The sequence below is a fragment of the Sander lucioperca genome, chromosome 19, assembly GCF_008315115.2.
Source record: "Sander lucioperca isolate FBNREF2018 chromosome 19, SLUC_FBN_1.2, whole genome shotgun sequence".
NCBI classification, from domain to species: domain Eukaryota; kingdom Metazoa; phylum Chordata; class Actinopteri; order Perciformes; family Percidae; genus Sander; species Sander lucioperca.
In genome coordinates, this window is record NC_050191.1 from 10,903,803 (window position 1) to 10,928,643 (window position 24,841).

The 24,841-nt window shown below is 40.4% G+C and overlaps 2 protein-coding genes across 5 annotated transcripts in view; one reads left to right on the forward strand and one right to left on the reverse strand.

Moving 5' to 3' along the window:
* The first annotated feature begins 779 nt into the window (after nucleotides 1-779).
* On the forward strand, nucleotides 780-19,936 carry syt14b (synaptotagmin XIVb). 4 transcript variants are annotated; one of them, XM_035995111.1, is made up of 10 exons: nucleotides 780-892; nucleotides 4,427-4,474; nucleotides 9,856-10,002; nucleotides 12,464-12,601; nucleotides 13,935-14,194; nucleotides 15,172-15,609; nucleotides 16,520-16,700; nucleotides 17,107-17,163; nucleotides 17,995-18,404; nucleotides 18,458-19,936. In XM_035995111.1, exons 1-9 carry the CDS (start codon nucleotides 880-882, stop codon nucleotides 18,309-18,311), a joined length of 1,599 nt encoding a protein of 532 aa, XP_035851004.1. In that variant the 5' UTR covers nucleotides 780-879; the 3' UTR covers nucleotides 18,312-18,404; nucleotides 18,458-19,936. The 4 variants fall into 4 exon arrangements, with proteins under 4 accessions (XP_035851004.1, XP_035851003.1, XP_031177498.1 ...); XM_035995109.1 differs by lacking the exons at nucleotides 780-892; nucleotides 4,427-4,474; nucleotides 9,856-10,002 and adding an exon at nucleotides 10,073-11,379; XM_035995110.1 differs by lacking the exons at nucleotides 780-892; nucleotides 4,427-4,474; nucleotides 9,856-10,002; nucleotides 17,107-17,163 and adding an exon at nucleotides 10,071-11,379.
* Nucleotides 19,937-22,386: 2,450 nt separating this feature from the next.
* Nucleotides 22,387-24,841, reverse strand: part of extl3 (exostosin-like glycosyltransferase 3) — a 28,601-nt gene continuing 26,146 nt past the window's right edge. Inside the window, exon 6 of the mRNA XM_031321634.2 lies at nucleotides 22,387-24,263. Within this exon, the coding sequence (XP_031177494.1) occupies nucleotides 24,054-24,263 (210 nt within the window). The 3' untranslated portion in view covers nucleotides 22,387-24,053. The remainder of the gene's footprint in view (nucleotides 24,264-24,841) is intronic.

The window sequence follows — 24,841 nt, forward strand, 5'->3', positions numbered from 1 at the left end:
TGGGGCTGTTTTTTTGTGCTAGGCCTCTTCCAATTAAGAAAAATCTTAATGCTACAGCATACTACTATATACAACACTGTGCTTCCCTTATTTTCGTGATATTTTTTTATTTCATCATTGTAAGAAAACAAAATATATAGGAATACATACTCTGTTGTGTCTCACCTTCTATCTTCTGAAATAACAAGTAAGTAAGTTTGAGGCACTTCATACCCATATCATACATCTACCCCACTACATTTCAGAGGAAAATGTTTTTACTCTACTATACATTTATCTAACAGCTATAGTTACCCTTACTGTTCGACTTTACATTAAAAAATGTAAGCCTTGTGTAAGGTTTTTTTGTCTCTTGTCACATTTCATATACCATCATATACCATCATGCACACATTTGCACTTGTGTAGGCTGCCTAATTAAATGTTTCTTATAAGATCTCTAATCAAATCACTGTCACTTTGCCTTGTGACACGGTATGATTAATACACCTAGTCAGGAATATATGTAAACAGCGTACACCAGAAATATAATATATATGATGTGGTGACAGTGTAACATATTAACATACCAGTAGTGTAGGTATGTGCAATATACTACTACTACTACTACTACTACTATATTAATATCTTACATATTGCCTCTGTTACTGAAATAGCAAATGCATATACAATATCTCTCTCTCTCTCTCTCTCTCTCTCTCTCTCTCTCTCTCTCTCTCTCTCTCTCTCTCTCTCTCACACACACACACACACACACACACACACACACACACACACACACACACACACACACACACACACCGTCCACTCACTGGCACATGAATGAATGACCTCTCCCCCTCCCTCCCCCACAGTTGGTAGAGTCCGGGACGGAGCATCATGGCGATTGACGGTAAGTACTCGGTCTCAGGTGTCCTGCGGGGCTCGTGTGAAACTTGCTCGAAACAGAATGAGAACGTTGTTTTAAAAAAAAATGTTTTATATTTCAGAAGTCTGTTATTTAAAATTAAAAAAAAAAAATCACGACGTGAGTATCCGCAGTGCTCCGGAGCTGGGACAGCTAGCGGCACGAGGCTGATGCTGATGCAGGAATGTTGTGATCCCTTCATGGGATGCGCGCGTGCTCTCTCAGCCGCGTGAAGTGATGCTAAAGTGGACACAGATAGTCCCGGTGCTTTGATTGACACAGTCACGTTTGTGCAAAATATTCGATTAAGACAGCCTATTGTGACAGCGATTAAATATAGCCTAATTTCTTCTTCCTTTTGCTATAACCGAAAATCACAGCAGGCTGCTACTTAGCATCACATGGAAACTACTTTCTTTTGCTACTGTGAAAGAACTACCATCAACTGGCGGATTAATATGGTGTAATGTTATCGATGTAAAAGAACGGTTTGAGTTCAACCACTGTTGTCAAATAACCGTTATTTTTGTGGATGCACGTGCTGTTGATATTCTCCCTAAGCTCTATGGGCAATGTGTACAACGACGATGGATACATCCATGCGATGGATAAGTGTCTTCTTCAAGGTTTTAGTGAAAGTGACCAGATCACATGACACCGAGCAGCGACAAAAAAAAAGATGCAGAGTAGGCGCGTGCCTTACCCTGTCCCGTAGGCACTGTTCTTATTGTGTCACGTGCAGCCATGCGTGCACCCGTGTTTGTTGATACACCACCTGAGAGAGAAAAAGAGGGGGTAAGGTTTCATAAAGACATATCAGCAGTGACTCACCAGTTGTACAGGGGACATATTAAATACTCAATCTTAGATTCGATTATACAATATTATATATATATATATATATATATATATATATATATATATATATATATATATATATATATATATGTAAAAATCGGATTATATATATATATATATCCATATATAATCGATTTTTTTATCTATATATTATTATTAGAATCAGAGTAGGCCTACAATGTCTTAAAACGTATTTATGTGAATCAATTCGACCTAGGTGACAGAAGGACGTGCCACAATGGTGTTGCACTTCATAGGACTACATGTGATTTTATTGTTTTTAGCCGATCATCAAGCATCTTAAAGTAATCAGAAATCCTTTTTTGGAAGAATCCCATCCGAATAGATTTTTCTCTAAACTGATTTGATTTGCTTGATGGCTTTTTAGAAGACCAGAGTTACTCCAAAAACAGCAGATATTGTTGTATTACTCCAAAACATATTTTATTTTACATTTTACATTTAATCTGCAAAGTGCTGTTTTACTTTAAAACCATCAGTAAATTGACATCGTGATGATGGTTTTAAAGTAAAACAGCCGTTGTCCTTTTTTTGGTCTACTCTCATAGGTTTGAAATATCTCCAGACTTGTTATACATACATAGTATATCTTGTCAATCCTCTGTTAAACTCCTTCCCCTCATTGGTGGTGAATATGCCTTTGGAAGTGTTGCCTCCTGCCATGTGGAGTATCCACTGCTTTAAGAGCAGCATAACTTATTTTTGTAATACTTTTGTTCACAGCATGCTTTCTATGGCTAAACAAGAAGACTTTCAAAACAGCTTCTTCTCCTATTACTGTAAAAAGCTCTACCTTTGATTTTAAGGATATCAGTGACCAGTGTATTGTTGATTGCTGCATTTTGGCAAGCTTTTTGTCTCTGCAGAGAGAGATTCTATAACATTAAGTGAATTGGTCCAGAGAGCGTCTGTCTGCTGTCTGACAGAAGACAAGTCGGCCTCAGACCTTTCTCTTCGCTGTGGCTTTGAGTCGTCATCTCAGACCATTTTTAGCGTCCAATCCTTGATGTGAGGGAAGTGATACAGTAACTCTATAGATGATTTGTGTAATTTGACGAGTGGAGTTCAGGGGAGGAAAACATTGTTTTTCAAAATCAAGACGCTGACACAATTTTGTAATTTAGACCCAAATTTCGAATGTTACTAAGCCGAGATCTGCTTCTGCCACACTGTAGATACCTGAATGATTAAATACTGTGGTGTCGAGCCAAGAGAGATAAACGTGTGAATGTATGTGTGTATGTGCATGTGTGTGAGGGTGATACAAGTGTCAGTATCCTTCATTAAATGAAGCCTCAGAGGGATTGTGAAGGAGATTGTGGAGGGAAAATAGTTCAACCTTAAAGTGCTCATATTACGCTTTTGGGCTTTTCCCCTTTCCTTTATTGTGTTATCTATCTTTATGTGCACGTTATAGGTTTACAAAGTGAAAAGCCCAAAGTCCAGCCCAAAGGGACTTACCATCCAGAGAAAACACTGTCCACAAACTGCTCCAAACAGCTCTATTGTAGTCCAGCCTTTACTTCAGAGACAAACGTGCGTCACTTTGTAACACACGTTATAATGCTCGCCTAGCTGCTAGCATGGCACGCCCTCATACTCTGCAACTGACTAACTAGCCATATGGCATGTGCAACTCCCAACAAAGATGGAACAGAAGTGAGATGTCTCACTCTGTAGCTAAAACAGAGAGCTCAACACACAGGGTGAAAAGAGGAGCTGCAGCAATGTGCAGTACAACAAATATATGGTGTTTTCTGAAAATTAAACCACATAAACCTATTCTGGTACAACCTCTAAATACAATTATGAACCTGAAAATGAGCATAATATGAGCACTTTAACATATTTCCAGTTAATGTAAAAAGATCATAATAATTGGTGATAATTAGGTCACACAGGTCATGGCCTCAGTTATTCCAATCTGATAATTTCATGTTTTTTAGCAACCAGGGAGGGAGTTTACATTAACCCCATTCATTGTGAGTGTATTATAGTATGATTTCACCATTTCAAAACTCTTTATAATTACATTTGACTACTTTTAGACTAATAAATACATAAATAAATGCATCCATATTCAGACAGCATTTAAGCCTTTATGTTTTGAAAACACAATTACTACTAAATGATTACTTTAGATCTTATGAAAGATTCATTGAAGTAATAATCGCTGCATTTAATATGAATAATGTATTACGTTAATAGGCTTTAGCACAATTTGGACCCATTTAGAGAGAGAAATAAAAGAGTTCAAAGTTATTTCTGTTTTAGAGATGGTTACAGATGGCTTACAGTGTTACATTTATGTGTTTAGAGTTATTTTCAGTACTCTACCCATGAATATACACCATATTTTGAAGGAATACCTCAACATTTTTGGAAATACACTTATTCGCTTTCTCTGCCAAGAGTTGGATGAGAAGTTATGTGGACTTGATGTGGAAAATTATCCATTTGATCGTGAGTTTTTTTTTCTCTCAGTTGGTTCCAGCTAATCAGTTTTATATTTGTTGGCATAACCATCTGCCAGCTTCCCTAAAACCTGAGGCCTGGACATATGTTTCTACAGTACATGGAATCATATTTATAACCTCTGACTCCCAACTTTTCATCTCTCTCTCTCTCTCTCTCTCCCAGGAGGGGGGAGGAACTGTGGTGTTCATGAGCTCATCTGTGCCAGACGAGGTAAGGCCATGTTACAACCGAGCACTGCACTTGTCTGTCTGTATTAGAGCATATTTTTGTGTGTTTGTTTTCATCTTACAATGGCATACATATTTGGCTGTACTCCATAACATTACTTTAAATTTAAAGCACAAAGATGGCTACATCTAAATATTTAGTGCTAACCTCCCTTATTCCTGTGAATTTTCACTGGCGTTTGGTGTATAGAAAGTGTCTATGTAGACTTCAGAAAGCAAAATGTCTGTGTATGAATTAAACATGTTGTATCAAGTTTTGGTTTACTTCAGCAAAAGAAGGCAGCTGTATGTTCATGATTTATTCAGCGTGGAGGTTTTGTTTCGTATCAGAAGCCCATGTGTAAGCAACATTTCCAGATTGCCTGCCTACTTTTTAAACAAGCATGCCCTATAAACTACAGCCAAGTTAGGTATGCACTGGTCTTGAAGCTTAAAAGTGCATAACTTATTACAAGAATAAATCAATGAAGGTTAATTTTCACAATGAGGATATTTGACAATTTGTATCGCAAAGATGTAGAAACACAGCACAATAATTTGTTTCCCTTTTTTTGTTTTTATGTCACAAAAACATTTCATCTAAATGAGCACAATGAATGGTTCAGTAGCTGCGATTTCATGTTTTATTGTCAGCCTGCTGGAGTAATTACCTTGAAAAAAAGAAAATCAGATTGAATCCTGAGCCTCAGTTCAGAGTCCTGAGTTCACACGCAGTAAAAAAAAACAGATTTATTCAGTTATATTATCTTGTTTAGCCTGTTCAGACACACAATTTGTACATGCACACACCCAGAGAGGATGGGATAGGATGAAAGAAAGAAAAAAAAAATCACTTTAATCTTTTCTGCGGTTAAGAGAAATATCAGGCTTTTCTGGTATGCTGGGTATTATATCAAAAACTAACTGATAGCAGGGTGAGCTGTTTCGGTGAGCCGGCTTGCAACCGCTCCACTTTCCAGTGTACATTGACGGAGGCATCAGGTTACCTCAGGTGTCTAAATTATTCAGCTGTTGTTGACATTTACAGACCAGGGCCATGTATGAAGTGTCATCACACCGCCGGGGCACAGGGCCATAAGCGGTTCATTTTGACAGGCGGCTGCTGTGCTGTGCTGATGGCTACAGAGGTCATTCTGGCACAATCAACACAACTGTCTGCTGTGAGAGTTGATACGTAAGCCTGACAAGCGCTGGCCCAGACTAAGTGTAAGGGATTTATTACATGTCGGATTACTTCTCAGAGCAGGACAACTTTGTTTTTCCCTCTTCTTAGATCATTTACTATATGTAGCAGCAGAAGTACTGCTAGTGCTTTTTTTGGGAACAGCTGGTTTTAAAGAGGATATTCATTTAGAGAAGGTAAGCCTCTGCCACCACATCGCCTCTCTTATCTCTCTCCTACTTTCTCTTGCCATTCTTGGGAATTAAGCATTCATCACTTTGGCAGTATGCAGCAGCGCTAGATGTCAGGCTGCAGTGGTCTCGGCCTGTTGCCATGGTGAAACAAGTCTGTCCATAAGTTCAGTCTGTGGTCAGGAGGATTTGAGAAACTATGCCTCTATTTTTCTCTTCTCCTTCTCCTCATTAGTGCTCTCAGGATGATGCCAGTTTTTACACTGTTGACCAATTAAGTCAACGAGAGGTGATGGTTGATTCTGAAATGAGCACCAGCTACAAAACACATGCTACATTTGGGCTGTGTCTGTTACACCAGATGCATTGGCCTGAAATGCACCACCATTGGATTTATTTTCTACTCTTTTTATAGGGCTGCAACTAACACACATGTTTATTAGTCTGTCGTATATTTTGTCAATTGATCTATTAACTGTACTGTATCTATAAAACGTCGGAAAATGGTGAAAAATGCTCCTAACAAAGTTCCTACATCCATGTTGAAATATCTTCAAATAGCTTTCATTAACAGTCTAAAACCCCACAATTATCAATTTCTTGTATTACATAAGACAAAGAAAAACAGCAAAGCCTCACAACTGAGAAGCTGGGACTTGGGAATATTTGGTATTTTTGCTTGAAAAAATAACAATCGATTATCAAAATAATTCATTTTCTGTCAATCAACTAATCGATTGACTAATCGATTCAGCTCTAGTTGTCTACTCATTTAACAATGAATGCCAAATTGTGATTAATAATGAGTGTTATAGACAGCATGAAACATATAACACAACATATGTCACAAAATCTGATACAAACAAAAAAGCAATAATAAATCACGAATACATTTGCCAGTTAGAATAATATACAATATCACATCCCCAAACGAACCTCAAGTGGTTCCTAAAAGTTGCACTAATCAATGTTTTCATAGTGACAGTGACTCAAATGACTATGAGTTAGGCTGGCTGCACCCTGGCTGCGTGGCGTGAGCGTGGCATTTCTGTTGCGTGTCAGTTGCGTGGTGGCTGTGTGGCGTTTTCTGTCTTTGCACACCAGAAACGTGTCTGACGCGGTGCTGCTGCTGCTAGCCTTGTCTGTACACATGTATGTTTCCCATTGATAAAATGAAATACCATGTTAAACATAAATATATACTGATTTGATTACAGCAAAGACAACGTTGGCAGTATTGACGGCAAAATAGGCTACAGAATATTTCGTTCTGTATTGACAGGTGCAATATTAGAAAATCGATAATTATGTATTATTATGTTTTTAAATTACATTTATATCTGCAATTATGTCAATACCTAGAGACTTTCAAACATCAAAATGTCATTTATTAAATGTATTCGTGTCAAAATGACATATAAACATCTTTTCGAAACGCTTACAACACGCTTGCGTGTTGCATGAAAAATAGGCGTCGGTCCTATTTCTTCGTTTTCGGCACGGCCCGCGCCTGAGACGTGCGTGTCACGCAGGCAGTGTGCAAGCTCTAACCTGTTAACATGGGAGCCGAAATAAAAACGGACACGCCACACAGCTGACACGCTCACGCCACACAGGCAGTGTTCAGCCGGTCTTATGGTAAAGGGGTCGCTCGTAGTGATGAATCCACAGAGAATTATCACCCAATTCTACAGTTAATCAGCTCTACGAAGCGTTTTAGCATCTTTGAGCCCATTGTTTTGGTTTTTGGGCCCGCAACTTTATTGTTGTGGTTCAGTTTCAATGCTCTCATCAGTAGGAGGCAACAACAACAAAACTGCTCAGCACCAAACAGGAGACAGACAAAGTTAGCGACTAGCTGGTGAACATATTGCAGCATTTAGCAGCTACAGTCAGATATTTCTCTCAGGATTGGTGGACGCCAAAAGAGATCTTAAAGGATGATGAATAGTGGACTTACATTCGTTGGGTGGCCAGAAACAGGACTCCAAATGAGTGCTTATGTTGCAAGACTAACATTGGCTAGGGTTGCTGTAAACTTTCCCAAATCCAATACAGAGCAAGCCTAAACACTGATAGTATCCAATACACAGTGAGAAAATATGACACAATGGATGTGCTAGTTGTGAACGGAGTTTTTTCCAAACTAATGTAATTATGCCAACCCTTGGCCTCGGAAGTAACGGTAGGTTACTATAGCGGGTAGTAAGTTAGCCAGACATGCTAACTTTTGCAGCTCATGTTAGAGCAAATAAACACATGCTTTAATCCCTTCATTAACAGTTTTGTTCTTGTGGTTTTGGTTTTTGGAAATGCAAAAAAAAGACACCACTCTTCAAACTCTTTAAATGCATGAGTATTGCTCTACAGCACCATACTCACCGCCAACATGTGGAGAAATCCACATCTTGCCTACGGTTGCTAAGCTACAATTGGACAATCGCTGCTCAGGGGAGGGGTTAAACAGCCAGTTGAAAACAATTGTGTGGGCGTGCAAGATTGGTGTCTCATTGGTGAATCATTGTTCAATATGTCCATAGGATCAAAAAACTGTATTATGTGGCTCAAGTAACTTTAAAGCAGCCATATTCTGCTCATTTTCAGGTTCATAATTGTATTTTAAGGTTGTACCAGAATAGGTTTACATGGTTTAATTTTCAAAAAACACCATCTTTTTGTTGTACTGCACCGCTCTCTCTCACTGCTGCAGATCCTCTTTTCAGCTGGTCTCTGTTTTAGCTACAGAGTGAAACCTCTGTTCTTCTTCTTCTTCTCTACTATCTCTGATTGCACTGCACATGCTCAGTAGCTCAGATGTAGATCATGTCAGCTAGCTAGCTCCATAGACAGTAAAAGAAAGGCTGTTTCTACAACTTCGGTCAGTTACAAGGCAGGATTAGCTGGGAGACTTCTAAATGAGGGCGCACATGGAAGTAGTTCTTTTGTAGATTATGGTGAACTTGTGTGTGTTGTAGCAGTGCTTTGCTATTGAGAACGAGGTAGCATGCTAGCGTTAGCATGCTAGCGTTAGCGTTAGCATGCTAACGCTAACGCTACGAGCTAATGGTTGCGGTTAGCCTGCTCGTTTCGGCTTGTGACGTCACAAGCCGTGCCGATTTTGAACAGCTCACCCAGAGACTGAAGGCAGGACACATTCAGAAACTGTATCTCACTCTAAACAGCATGGGTGGATTTTTTTCAAAGTTTGTATGTGTGTGGAAGCACCAGAGACACAACATAACACCCCAAATCCCAGAAAAAGTGATTTTTTCATAATATGGGCACTTTAAGATCCAGACACCGCACATCACAGAGGCTTGCTTGCAGTGTGCTTAATTTTACAAGCCCCCTTTCCACTGAGACATTTGGTCTTTAGAAATACCATTCATGCTTTATTGTCCACTAGTGTCCCCTTTTTTCATCACTGTCTGTATTGCAGCCTATTAAGTGCAGGCCCAGTGCGGTTTTGGCTGGTTTACCAAGTGTACGTATCAGTTAGACACAGCCCCTTTGAGGCTCTCATAAAAATAGCACATCAGCAGTGCAGAGCTGCATGGTAACATGAAGTATGGTTGGCCTACATACACTGCTGTAGATTGTATCTGGTTTGCCTTTGCAGTGGAACAACCACAGACTGTTTAAAAGCACAATAGCTAATGCTCCCCTGACAAGGCAACATTAGAGGAGTTTGATTCCAACATAAGATGTGTATCATTAAATAGAGCTATTTGTGGTATCAATGTGGGGTTGCTTACATCCTTAAAAGCATTTTGTTCAAAATAGCATTTTTTAGCTTGCAGCCATGTGTGCTTATTTTTATTTATAGTCATTTTGTCTTAAAAACAAAAGACTTGGTTTGGAAATGTAACTGTTACATACATCCATAATCAGTATTATGTTTGTCTTAGTCTAATTATTTTGTTTTCTCTTTTTCTGTCTGTCTTTCCTTTCCTTTTCCTCCCCCGTCTCTCTTCTTCCCTCCCTCTTTATTTCTGTTCTTCTCCTCCTCAGTCTCTCCTGAGCTTCTGGGTGTCCTGTCTTCCATTGCAGCCTTCATGGCGTTGATGGCTCTGTTTTTTCTTTACCTCAGCAACAAGCTGTCAGTGGAGAGTCCTGCCGATCTGTCACATCTCAGTGGCTATGAGAACAACCAGCCAGGTACTCAACACACATAAAGATCTACTGCAGTGGCAGAATTTACACGCACACGCACGCACGCACGCACGCACGCACGCAAGAGAAGTTAGTATTGGGGGAAAAGCATGAAGCATGAGAATGAAATGTGTAAAACGTTAGGTAGAGGCTGAACTTGTGACTAAACTGAGGCAACAGTTTTTACATTTTCTTGTGTTTTTGGAGTGCTTCTATCCCAGTTCATAAATGAATGTACATTTTATTTTGGTTGCTTTCTAAACCCATATTATAATGTCTGAACATGAGAATATAAAAACACTGTGTTACAAAACATCTATCATAATCTTTAGAATCGCCATATGGTTTGTATGCGCGTGTTGATCTCAGCACGCACTGTGATGCTGGCACGGCACCTTGCTAACACCCACATGTCCATGTCAGAGCCTCTGATGAACTAATCTAGCAGTCAGCGTGGTGACGGGATCCCCGGCCGAGAGATGGCCTTCTTTAAGAGCTTCCAGCAGAACCTTCCATCTGTCAACATTTCCTCCCTCTTGGACACAGTCACCAGCCGCGTGGACGACTTGGCCAACGCTGTCAGCGACGCCACATACGCCGTCAGCGACCAGCTGACCGAGCAGGTCACCACTATCATCAGCAAGGTGCAAGATGAGGAAGATGTGGAAAACAGTGGCCAGGAGTCTGGTCAGACTTCCACAGCACAGGAAGGAGGAAGGAAGGCCAGCAACGCAGCATCAAAGACCAACCAGTCCAGTAATACTAAAGAGGCTGAGTGCGCTCCGAGCCAGCAGGAGTGGGAATGGAGGGACGGATGCTGGCGAGTTAAAAAGACAGAAGCCGAGTTAGCAGAGGAAAAGAAGAGGAAGAAAGAGGAGATGGAGCTGCAGGAGAAGAAAGAGCAGAGGAGAAAAGAAAGGAGAGAAAAGCAGCTGGAGAAAGAAGCCAAGGCACAGAAGAACAAAGAGGAATCCCCAGATGGAGAGCAAGAGGAGGAAGCTGATGCTTTAGAGAAAACCGACACCAGTAGTGGACAGGGCAGAAAGGCGAGTGACAGCGGAGACCAACCCACCGCTCAGCAAAGAGGCGATGATGACTGCGTCGAACCTCCTCCATCACCTGGTCCTGAGACTGAAAGCAGGTTATCAAAACAGAAAAAGCAAAAAGAAGAGGAAGAGGTGACAGACAGCCTTGATATAGAGGGAGATGACGAGGAAGAGGCTGAGCTTTCTAGATCTTCCTCAACAGTGAAAAAGACAAAGTCAGACAAGAAGAAGAGGAAAGGAGAAAAGGAGGGTTCCAAGAAATCGGAGGACACCTCAGACGTGGAGAAAAAGAAGGAGAAAGGGAAGAAAAGCAAGAAGAAAAAGAAAGGAAACCAAGGTTAGATGGTGTGGCGTGCTGCTTCCATTTGACTGCCTGGGTCTCTTCTTTTTCTTCTCTGGTTTTCAAACTCCTCAAATATTACCCTTGCCCTGAAATTCCCCTTTTGAGAGTGCTGTGTGCCAGTTTGTACATCTGCATCTTGGTTCTCGTCATTTATTCAACCCTTGTGTTGTCTTCCCGCCAACTATGATCTTGTTGTCCTTCTGGGTCAAACTTGAAAATTAACTTTTTTTGGCGCTTTTCCCAGTGTTTTTGTCGCTTTTTTTTAATGCTTTATTAAATTTTTTGTCACTTTTTTTCAACGTTTTTTAAATTCATGGTCAATTAACCTAATTTAAATGACATTATACTTATTTTGAGTTAAAAAAAAGCAGAAATTATGAATTATTTTGACTAATAGGTAAGATCAGAGGATGTTGAGTGAATCACCGTTTATGTCAAAGTTTAGTCAGGAGACGTTTTAAAAACATTTTTTTTTTTTAATTGCTATGAAATTGAATAAAACACCCAAAATTCAATGGAAGTAATCATTAAAGCTTTAGTGCGTAACTTTTTGATATTATTGAACGTCCATTACATTCAAGCCGTTGCCAAATGAGTTGCTACAAAGCTAATTAAGACTATCAGTTCCACACAACTCTCTCTGTATTTCTCAATATGGCTATGTTCAGAAGATTGTGGCATCCGGTGACTTTCCCATGCAGAAAAGTGAAGATAGTTACCTTTTCTGAAGAGTCCATCATGTTTTTTAATCCTCCGTGTCGTCTTTGGCGTGTGCGGTCATCGAAGGCTTGTATCATGGCTTGTATCATGTGGACGCGCCGACAATTTTACTTTAGACGACAGAAACTACACACTATAGCTTTAATTTTAGCTGAAAATAATGTTGTATGGCTTCTATACAATGTACATCCATGCATCCAAGTTATTTTTGGGCAATTTGGTTGTAAGAAACACATATATATATATATATATTCTGACATGAAAAACTATGACCCGAGGACAACACAAGGGTTAAACACTTACCATATTATGTTTGTGAGATGAATGTAATGTTTGAACAAGAGTCCGTTCTGTCCAGAGGGAGTTTTATCAGGCAGCGAGGAGGACAAAGGGCCCGAGGCCGTGGCCCAGCAGAACCCAACTTCTGCATGGAGAAACAAACGCAAACAGTCCACTGAGCAGGGAGGCTACAGCAGTGAAGCCTCCAGCGAACGGGGTGAGAATGTGCATAGTTATGCCAAACTTTATTTAAAAGAACACATACACTGTAGATCATAAAACATAAAGGTTACAATACACACTGATAATGAATTAGATAAAATATGAAGAAAATAGTTATGGATCACAAAACACATAACCTAAAAAGATAGTGTAAAGTGTTGATACAATTACAGCAATAATATACCATAACAAGGAATATAAAGACAGATAAACTGTAGAACAACAAAGATTCTTACAATTAAATACATAAAAATGGCTTAATGGAGCTATGTAGAGGTATACATGCAGTTTTAAGATGTATAAACTATGATTTAATAATAATAATAAGTTCTACATTCTAACTACTGTGTACAAAGTACCATTGTTTGTTTAGTTTCACTTTCTACACTTCAAACTTTTATTGATGTTGCACCCTAAGTTTAAACAATGACAACATTAATATCAGTTAGATATTTTTACATCTTACACGTCCTGGTACTGTATGTCCCTATAATATTTCCATATGATATTCCTGAAGGAGGTTCTATTGAGTCTCTATTGAGCCCTCATGTAACTTTAAAGTCATGTTCAAGAAGTTACTCAAAGTTGTAGAACTGCACTTAATGTCCCGGGCTACCTTGTGCCTTCAGTGTGTTTTTACTTAATTAGGATCTTTTTCTTTTACTTGTGTAAAGCATCTTTAAGTATCTTAAAAAGTGCTCTATGAAGAAAATATATGATTATTATTTATTTATATATTCTTTTTCCATTTTTCCATATATTTTTTTTTCATGATTCACCCCCAAAATGTAATCTTAACTTTTGACATTATGATAAATACACTTATTCAAGATTTTGTAGGGAGTTAGATGAAAAGATTGATACCTCCCACTCCCACATCATGGAGCAGTATTGTCTCATCTAAGCGAATAAGCATATTTCCCAAAAGGTGGAACTATTCCTTTAATTGTATTTAAAATTACTACATTGTACAACAATACACAGTTACTTATTCTCTAGGTGCCTTTTTCCAACACTTCATTGAACCTACATGATGATTACACAGAGTCAAATATTTATTCATTACATGGAATGACCTCTTGAAACAACAATTTAAAATGTAATCCTGTGAGTTTGATTTACTGTAGGATTTTTTCATTTGTTTAAAAGGATGGACTCACCTGTGGGTCCGGCACAGTTTAAGAGGTTAACGTGACTCTGTGGTCGACTGTATGTGTATGTTGCATACATAATGAGTATATCTGCACAGCACAGTATGTCTCCAGTAACACACCTCTCGTATTACATTACTCCCTCTGTATCCCTCTCTGTCACTCTCGTGAAAGCAGCCAGCAGCATCCAGAGAATAAAGAAGAATTCCTCCCTCAGTGATCCCCAGCCTCCTCCGTACCAGGACGAGGGCTCGGCGCCGCACGTGTCCTCTCGTTCCCGCTCGGAGCGAGGGGTCCGGAGGGGGTCGTCCCCCCAGCACTGCGACAGCCCCCGCTGCTCCAGTGACGCCAGTGTGGACCAGGACACTGAGAGCTACCTCAACAAAGGCTGTGGGGAGGACATTCCCAGTGACAGCACCGCTGTGCTGGGACCAGAGGTGAGAAATTTCAACTTGTTTAAGAGGAAAACAAATGTACCAGCATTGATGCAGTCTCTACTGGTCCTACAGAATATCTGGTTACACTTTACTTGAAGGTATCTACATAAGAGTGACATGACACTGTCATGAACGTGTGTCATAAACATTATAAACAATCATGCCGAGGTTTCTTCCTAAAAGGGAGTTTTTCCTCGCCACTGTCGCACTATGCTGGCTCTCGGGGAATTACTGGAATTACTAGAATTGTTGGGACTTTATAAATTATAGAGTGTGATCTAGACCTACTCTATCTGTAATGTGTCTCGAGATAACTATTGTTATGATTTGATACTATAAATAAAATTGAATTGAATTGAATTGAATGTGTTCATGACAGTGTCATGTCACTCTTATGTAGATAACTTCAAGTAAAGTGTTACCGAATATCTTAATACCAAGTCTGACTCAGATCATTATATTTGGTAATTTTTCAATACTACATCTGGGAATTTATTGGGTGATTCTTTTTTAACATAAAAAACGGTAACATCTGATTCTACAGTGACTTTAAAAGTACCATTTGCTCTGTAGCTTAATAATGTATTGTTTTATCAAGGAACTTGAGGGACATTCAGAAGCACGACTACATTTTTTTCACCTCCCTTTTTATTGCTGAAAACATTCCCTGACCTGTCCTTGTAACAACTGCTAAACAAATATTTTTGCAGCAGGAAAAACACAACAATATTTGAATGCGTGGGGACAGAAAATATGGGTGGAAATTATTTTAAACAGATTTTTCTTTTCTTCCTAATTTTCTTAGAGAAAATCGGTAAAAACCTACAAGCTTTAAACATACATTCAGTGCCAGAAAGCATTTCAAATTATACTATTAGAGGATGAAGGTCCCTCTAACACTTCAGATTCCCTTCTCTTTTATACTCAGCTTTTTTTCTTCCTTCACTACTCCTCTGATTCTCTCTTTCCTCCGTCAGGACGGCTCTGGTTCTCAGCTCCCTACAGCCTACGAGCCAGAGCCACTTGCCAAATACGGCACGCTGGACGTCGCCTTCGAGTACGACTCCGGTGAGCAGTGGTTGGCCGTCACAGTCACCGCGGCGACAGACATCCCTGCTCTCAAACAGACGGGCAACATTGCGTGGCAGGTCCACCTGGTCCTGCTGCCCACCAAGAAGCAACGGGCCAAGACAGGCGTGCAGAAGGGTCCGTGTCCAGTCTTCACGGAAACATTCAAGTTTTCCAGGGTGGAACAGGAGGCTCTGGGGGACTACGCTGTTCGCTTCCGCCTGTACAGCATCCGGCGGATGAAAAAGGAGAAGGTCCTGGGAGAGAAGGTGTTCTACCTGACTAAGCTCAACCTGCAGGGCAAGATCGCTCTACCTGTCACCCTGGAGCAGGGCTCTGAACTTACAGTGAGAACACTTTGTGAATTTCTATCTTGCACTGTGCATAGTTTCATCTGAAGCATTGAGATATTGGTTTGACAATAGTCTCGCATTGCCAGACCTTCCTCCACAGCGTTCGCGGAGGAAGGTCTGGCTAGTCCCCACAGCATTCCGGGATGGGAGAAAAACGTGCTCTGTTCATTGGCATTTCTTTAAACCAATCACAATCGTCATGGGTGGCACTAAGCGCCAGACAGAGCCACGGTGGCGCTACAAAATAGCCTCAGGAAGGAACTTGTTTTGGTGGAAGGTGTACGTTCAAAAGTTGTTTTAGTCGTGCAACAGAAAACTCAGATTGGACAGATAGTCTATCTAGCTGTCTGGATTTACCCTGCAGAGATCTGAGGAGCAGTTAACCATAGTCCTCATAAATCGACTGGAGTTTATAATTCCAATGTGGAGGAGGGTCTGGCAATGCGAGACCATCCTGGAGGGAACATGAATATCTGTAAATTTCATGGCAGTCCATCCAGTAGTTTGTTGAGACATTTTACAAAAAAAGCCACACGTCAACCTCATGGTGACGCTAGAGAAAAAGTCAGAGGATTACCAAAATCAGTAGGGTTCATTCTCTGGGGAACACAAAATTCAGTAAAAATGTTTTGAAGGCAATCCATTTAATTTGTATTGAGATATTTCTGTCTGAACGTAAATGGTGGACTGACATCACTAGAGCCAAGTCGCTAATGTGGCACAAAAGTTTTTATTTAAAAAGATTTATGTAATTTGGTTACCTGATTCTCCTAGATGAAGAACAACCTTGGAATGTCATATTTTTTGATTATGGCCTAAAACCAAAGACTTTGTACAATCTGTAAAAAATCCCACTGAAGCTTTCTCTCTTCTCTGAGTAACCCCGTGTGTTTCATCTTGCCAGGGTTGTGGCTCTGTAGTGAGTGTGTCTCGCAGTGCAGGAGCTCTGTCCTATCGCTCTACTGAAGACTCTTCCTTGCCAGAGATCCTCCTGGGTCTTCTCTACAACTCTACCACGGGACAGTTATCTGCTGAAGTCATCCAGGGAAGCCACTTCAAAACCACAGCGTCTGATAAACCCGTCAGTATGTACAAAAGCTTCCATGTTAAATCGTTTCATTCTTGGGTTTTGTGCCAGCTTGGAATGAGGTGCTGAGTGACAATGTCAATTTTCCTTTCAGTGAAATTCTCCCTTGTAATGTTGTTTCTCCAACATGTGCTGATTACTGACTAAGCAATTGTTTCGGCAAAACAGATGGGCAAGACTGCCAGCAGCATGTAACAAAAACTAATTGTGCACCATTACATTTAAATGTTTCCTGGCAACAGTACCAGCTTTTTTTTTTTAATAACAGAAGTGATTAAAGCCATAATACTGAAGCAATTGCTGCTTATCAGAGTTCCCATGAAAGCTGACCTTCTGGTGTGTATCTTCAAACTGTTTCCTCTCTTTCTTCTTTCCAACTTTGTGTGCCGTGGTGTGTGCCACAGATGGTCTGTTCTGTTGTATAAAACACTTCGTAGGGGGGCAGCTTTATATCATGAGAGGTAAGTCAGCAGTGAATTACATGTAATCTAATCAGTGTTACAAATATTTGAAATATGCAAACAGAATGTTTTATGGTTTGGGCCCAAAACTGCACATATTTGGTTCATTGGATAAAGTTTTATCAGTGCGTAGCGAGACAGAAAAGCTAGCCTGGCTCTGTCCAAAGGTAAAGAAAATAAATGACTTGACATTTTATAGGTAGGTTGTTATACAGATATTAAAAAAAATACAGGAAATATAAGCAACTATAATTTATAACATGTTAATCCGTGAAGTTTAGAGGAGTGAATAGGATGATTTTTCACCTTTGGACAGAGTCAGGCTGGCTGTTTCCAGTCTAAACTAAGCTACCCTTCTCCAGCCTGTAACTTTTAAATTTAACGGAATTAGTGTTCTTATTACTCTGAATAATCCAGACCTCATTGTGAACAGATTTTAGGACTTGAAAATTGTCCACAGTCATTTATAATGCTGTAAGCACCACAAATGAAACACAAAATCTGACATCTGAAAAAAAAACTTGGGCAAATAAAACTGAAACTATCTTCATGGCTAGATACCAAAAGGGATAACTGAGAAAGAAAATATACTTTTGGGAACTGACCTTTTAAAAATGTACACTAATTAATGTAAAGTACTGGTCTTCTATCCTGGTCTTCACTAACTTCTGATTTACTTCCATACACTGACTCTGCTTCCAGGGATTAAATTGTTCTTTCATTAGAGAAGATGTACACCTATTTAAAACCTCTGCTGTACAGTTAGTTGCATTACTGATATCCCACCACTTGATGGCACTCTCTCACCATTCTCCCACACCCTTCTTTCAGACACCTACGTGAAGCTGACCATGCTGGACTCTAAGGGGAAAGAGATGTCCAAGTGTAAGACGGCTGTGTGCCGCGGCCAGCCCAACCCCACCTACAAGGAGACGTTTTTGTTCCAGGTGGCGCTCTTCCAGTTGTCCGAGGTGTCCCTGGTGTTGTCTGTGTTCTGCCGCCGGAGCAGCATGAGGCCCAGGGAGAGGCTGGGCTGGGTCTCCCTGGGCCTCAACAGCACCGGCGAGGAGCAGCAGGCCCACTGGACAGAGATGAAAGTGGCGGAGGGACAGCAGGTCTGCCACTGGCACACACTTACCGACACATAGGAGGGCGATTTATGCAGTGACATTAACAACATTCCCTGGCTGGTCAGAGTTTGGGGGGAGCAGGAAGCACCTTGTGAGATGTGTGATGTGTGATGTGTGATGTGTGTGTGTGTGTGTGTGTGTGTGTGTGTGTGTGTGTGTGTGTGTGTGTGTGTGTGTGTGTGTGTTGCATACAGGTGTGTGAGGGCAGACATGGGTTTCCTGCCAGAGACTGCATGAATACCCTTTAATCTGCCACTTCTGTCTGAGGGCGACAGACTGATTTTATTGGTGGAGGTGTAAGCTCCAGCCCCAGCCTTTTTAATGACAGAAAAAGGCAGTGGCAGACTGAAAATTAATGACATTATAATTACTGAACTAACCAAGAACACAAGCAGGTTTTCCAGTAATTCTGCCTACAGCAAGATCTGCATGTACACTTACTGTTTACAGGACAATGTTTTCTGTTTTTGAATCTTGGACCAAAGAGCTCGGTCCATGACTAGCGGACTCCTCCCTGTCTCTTCTGGGCTTCTCTGGACTTCAGCTGCCACCAGCATACCAGACATTTCTCTATCAGTCATAGCCATTGACAAAAGAGAAGGCAATGAAAAGACTGTTACAAAGGGCCTACAACATGCTGCAACTATGCTTACAAGCTATGCTTTGTACAGTTTGTTTACATGCACATGACATTATGCAAGATCCATTCATAGGTTTCCCCTTTTATGTTTTTGGATTATCAGTCAAATGGTTTACCAGATGTATGGGTGTCTCTCTGGGGTATGCAAGCCAGCTTTTCTGGGTTTTTTTTGTTTTTTTTTTAAATGTGGTCTTGCATAACTCGGTACACTATGCATCTGATGCCACTTTAAACGAGAGGAATGAAATTCTGTCCTGAGTCTCTTACAGAATTGGACACAGCTCTGCATGCCACTGGTATCAAAGAACAGCTTCCTTTCCTGTGTAATACAGATTGAGCCTGTTTCCATTCAGCCTTCTGACAACTCAGCCATGTTCATTCATGCAGAAACACGGTGCTTCCCGCTGAGGAGGAATATGCAAAAGCCTGCGCAGTCCAATAATCCTGGCTGAGGCCGAGAGAACAGTGTAGGCTGTGAAGTGAGTTGGAGTGTCAAAATGAAATTACAGTATAAAAAAAAGTAAATCATACTTTCTGATTACAAGTGAATCGATGAGGGATTATTAAATACAAGCTAAAATAAATGAAAACATTGTCCAGAAGTACGAGAAATCTGGTTATACCTGTGTTGTTTTCATCTGGAACAAAGCCAATCTTTAACCCTCATCAGAAAAGAAAAGCTATGAGTCAGAAAATAAAAAAAAAAAAAGACTACTGAAGACTACACAGCCACACCCCGTGTTTCAGTCAGAAGTATGAAACCCTCTCTCCTCTTTCCGCTGGCTGAAGCCAAGAGGTTTGGGATGCATTTTTCTTTTTCATTGTCCCAGTGATGTCAGATCTGAACCTCTCCTCTGGGTTAAGGGTGTTGCAACCACATCTCGCCCCTTCAGTTCTCTTGAGGGGCAAAAGTTCTACAAATCAAATTTTTTATTCATTATAAGATGAATAAAAACCAGATGTCTAGCATTCCTTCCAGATAAACAATTGGCTTTTGATTCCAGAAATGGGAATAACAGCCAATGGAGTGCATTCATCCCAAGTTTGGCTTGCATTTTGCACAATTTGTGCATTACAAGCATTTACAACTACTGGCGGAATATTTTTGACATTTTGGGAAAAGACTAATACCGCTCTTATGTCTGTCTCATAAATATGAAGCTAACAGTTAGCTTACACTTACAGACAGCAGTCGGTTAGTTTAGCATGAAGACAGGAAACAAGAGTAAAAATCCGCCTACCAGCATCTCTAAAGTAACATATTGTATCTTGTTTGTCGTTTTTACATTTCGGTTGTTACGGATCATTTGTCGTTGCACAGGGAGTTAACAGTTATGTACTAGACTATTTCTCAGTCTGGACCATAGACTGCTAATATACAGTCTATGGTCCGGACCAGTAACTCCTGGCAGTTTCTGATGGTTCCTGTCCAAGAAATACTCTGGCCCATAACCCCCCGTAAAAGGGCTAATTGTACACATTGGTTTTAAATGGATTAAACATATTTAACGTGTTATTTTATGAGCTTTAGAGGTGCTAGTAGGCAGTTTTGTTTCCTGAGCCAGACCAGCCATTTACCCATGTGTCAAGTCTTTATGCTAAGCTGTCTAGCTGCTAGCTGTAGCCTCATTTTCACAACACAGACATCACAATCTTCTCATCAAGCAAGCTGTCGAAAAAAAGAGGCAAATAAAACCCGTTTTCCAAAAGGTCAAACAAATTCTAAAGCTCTGATTTACTTTACTTATTTTAAGACATTATCAAATAGTCCAAGTGTGCAGGAATGTGTTTTGTAAATATGGAGAAAATAATGAGGCCATAAGTCAGATAACGTTTTATCAATGTTGAGTTTTTATTTCCATTAATCTGGCCTTCAATGGTATGTTTGACACTGTCATCAGTCATCATCATCAGTCTGGCACAGCGCAAGCAGCGTTGCAGGTGGCTGGAGCCTCGCACAAAGTAGTGGATCAGACCCAGGAGCACATAGTTTCACAACTCCTAACACCTAGCAGAGTGACTGCAGCCTTCCAGGGAAAGGTATCCTGATCTGAGCCATGGAAAACCAGCTGTGCCACAGACCCTAGAGGGGGGAAACCAGGGACTGGAGGCATGGGAGGTTCTGACTTCCAAAATACCAGCTGATCCTATTTATGCCCCAGGACAGGTTTCATCAGCCAGGTAATTACGAGGCCCCCGGAGCTCCAATAAAGGTGTTCAGGTGTGATGAGATTAGGAGGTTAGGTTTTTCCAAGTCTGGTGCAGCAGGAGTGTACATTTGGATTTGTTTTGGCTGTATTGCTATTTTACACCAGTGTTATTAGGAATTTTGCTCTTCATTTGTCCTTTTTAGCTAAACATGCTGAACAAATATTATATTTCACTGGAGGGGCCTGAGAGCAGCAACAGCAGCAGCAGCCACCTGGAGCAAGTAGAGATTTGTCTTTAAAGACAAGACTTTACTGCGTGTCCACTGACTGTTGCAGAAGCTCAGTTTATAACATTCTGTTACAGGTGGAGCTTCCTAAGAACCAGTCAAGCATTCAGTGGCACAAGCTAGTTTTCCTTGGCAATGAAATAAGCTGACGGCTCTATCAGGTTGGGACCTGCGATAAGAAATAATAAACTACAATGTCTTGTCATTTTATTGAATGTCATTTTATTGAATGTGTCATTATCAGTTTAAAAAATCTTTTTTAATAATATATTCAATAAATATACAGGAACCATGGACTTATGAGAGTTTTTGTTTCATAAAAGCATCCTCACAGTTTTCCTAGGTCACACCTTTTTAGGCCAATCTTTTGTTCAAATTACAGGAATTAAGTCTGGTCAAATAAAGGACTTTGGATTCATAATACATGATGGGAAGGGCTCGAATAATCAACTCCTAAATAACTAAAATACCATGCAGAGTGGATATGGGTGTGCCAATCTGCATCCCTTTAGCAACCACTCCCACTGTGCACCCTGCAAATGATGCTGTAAAGCAGCAGACATCGTACCTATTTGGCAAGGAAAACATTCATCAAGCAATGGTAAAAAAACAAAGTGAAACCAATATGGCGACACATTAAAGTGACGTTTCTGTCTGAGCTGGGGAAGTTCTATACACGGGGCTGACGTGAACATGGCGGGACATATCGAATACTTCTGTCGCACAGTCAGATCTGGCAATATATAAAAGAGAATAGTTGAAATGTTGGCAAACATGCTTATTTGCCCTCTGGTGGAGAGTTAGATAAGAATATCTATTCATTAGATATAAGGCTAAACATTACTGCCTGCAGCCAGTTAGCTTAGCTTAGCACAAAGACTGAAAACAGGGAAAAGCTTTTCATTTTTACACGTTTTTTGTTCGGATTAAACAAACAATATGTTAATTAGTGAGCTTCAGAGGTGCTGACAGGCAGATTTTGGTACATTTGGACAGAGCCAGGCTAGCTGTTTTTCAGTCTAACCAGACAGATTGGAGAGAGAGGTAAAGGTAGGGCTTAGTATTGTTAGTTATACCGATAACAATTGAGTACTTCATTTGAAATAATACTTCTGCATTTTAATGCTTTTATTTTTATCAGATGCCACAGGCGTGTAGTATAGCCATACTTTCGAACGTTTTTATGGCATCTCGGCAAGCTGAACAAGTTGTCAAATGTGCTGCGCTTGACTTCACCACACCACAGACTGTATGGGCTGTAGCTGCTGCGGTAGTGGGCCTGTTGCATTAAATCAAAGAACGCTTTTTTTTTTTCTATATCTGAGTCCAAAAAGAATCAAATGCAGTTATCGTTTGGAGAAGTTTCCATACCACTTGGTACTGAGTTATTATAGTCATCGAGTACCGATACCCAGCACTAGATATACATCTTCTCATCTAACTCCCCGCCTGAAAGCAAATAATTGTATTTCCTAAAATGTCAAGCTATTCCCTCTAAACATTTTTTTTTTTTACCAATCCTAATAGTACATTTAATCTTCTTTATAATTACAACCTTAATTAGACATCAAAAACAAATTTTTTGTTGATTTTGGCAGCTGTGATTATTGAGTTTGTTTAAGGGACATTGTAACCGTTGATTGGTTAATATTATTACATTTAAACATGACTACTTCAACCTCGGACCAATATTACAAACATTAGTAAACACCCTATAGCATAAAAAACAGGCAATTTTAAACACTCATCAAAGAGTGCAGATCCTGTAAGCATAACAAAATGGTGGATGTTTTCATGACAAATTTGAGGCATTATGGTGACCGCTGAAGTAAATTCCTTCTTGAACACGTAACACTACTAAACATGATTGGGCCAACCTGTTTAACTCTTCAGTCAAGGTCCTGTCTCTATCTCAGACTAACGAGTCTGTGTTTGATCTTCCACAGGCAGAGGTTCTGGAAAATGTTCACCGACATAGAGATTTACACATTTAAATGACATTATTTATAAAAAAAAAAAAAAAAAAAAAAAGAAAAAAGATTGTTCGGTAAAATACTTCTAACCATCAGTGCTTCTCTTACAGTACGTACATGTACAAGAAGTACAGTTTGTAACTGAAAAACAAACAAAAAAGCACGGTGGCAGCCATGTGACGTTGCCACTTTTGCTCTCCCAGCTGAAACTGTCCAAAGGCTGCTGGGACAAACGCAGCCCGACATCAGTCTGACAGTGATTCAGTAACAGATAGCGCCATTGTCAGCTAGAGTTTATCGTGGGAGAGTTTCTGTACACTGTGTACAACCCTACTCTTTCCTCAGCAGGCCGTTAAGAGGTGCAAATGACATCTGTAGTGGTTGATGATGGAGCATGATTGAAAAACATAAAAAAGGAGTGACATCCACTGAAAAGGCTTTTTTTTGTTGGCAGTGGTCCCTTTCAGCTTCCACTCTTCAAATATTCAGTAGAGTTGTGGATTAGTCCACCAAGCCAACGGCTTTTAAGGTTAACTTGTCTGTCCCCCCGGGCAAAATCTTAACCCCAAACGTTCCTTCTGTGCATTTCTCTGGCAGTCCATCCATCCATCTTCATCACTGCTCGCAGAGGGAGCTGCTGTTCTTTTAAATACTTCCAGTCCTTCAATCCTCTCTTCTTTTGGCTCTTTGCTGGGCCACTCAGCCCGAAGCTAGATGAACTTGAAGCACTTGGTCTTGTCATGGGGCAAACGAGTCTTAAACAGCACAGAGTCTACGCGAAACTGCGTGTACAGTAGTGGCATGTAGCCGTACACCTTGACGAAGAAGTTGATGCACTTGTGGCGTTCGTGGAAATGCGAGTCATCGTGTGAAAGGGCCTGAGGGCAGCCGGGACAGCGGAAAGTCCAACGCGATGTTACCTAAGAAGGACAGAGAGACAGTCTGTATTTCATTTGTGCATGTGGTACTTCACAGCACAATGCTGCTGTAGGATGAATGATGTTTGTTTTAGGAATTAACCAGTCGCTAAACCACTGAACAGCAATTGTCCCATCATATCTTAGCAACTGCAACTAGGCACAGAAGTTCCATCAAGCTTTGGACTCCACATAATAAGAGCTCTACTTGGCATTTCCAAAATTAGGAGGGTGGTGTCTTTACTTTGGCTTTTTCAAAACCCAAAGCACGAGCAAATGTGTAAGGAATGAATTAAACTGTTTGTCTGCAGCAATTGTTAGCATGTCCAGCTAACTAGCCTATTTTACCTACAGTAGTAACCAATCATTACTTCCAAGAGCACGGAGCATTTCATTAGCTAATTACATTAGTTTGCGGGGTTTATAGTTAAGCCCTTTCTGTGTAGCATTTCCTCACTGTGTGGAAGCTGGGATATTAGCAGCAAACCTAACGCTATCTCCATTTGAGATAGCGTTAGGTTTGCCAAAACACATCGGCTAGTCCTCATCCTAAAAGCTTTTTCTCTTACAATGCTAAAAGT

Excerpts from the sequence above, each read along its gene's own strand:
- syt14b (XM_035995109.1), top strand. The coding sequence starts at position 10,476 with ATGGCCTTCTTTAAGAGCTTCCAGCAGAACCTTCCATCTGTCAACATT. Across the intron at positions 12,602-13,934 it reads TGAAGCCTCCAGCGAACGGG|CCAGCAGCATCCAGAGAATA; the intron begins GTGAGAATGTGC and ends TCGTGAAAGCAG. Across the intron at positions 15,610-16,519 it reads AGCAGGGCTCTGAACTTACA|GGTTGTGGCTCTGTAGTGAG; the intron begins GTGAGAACACTT and ends TCATCTTGCCAG.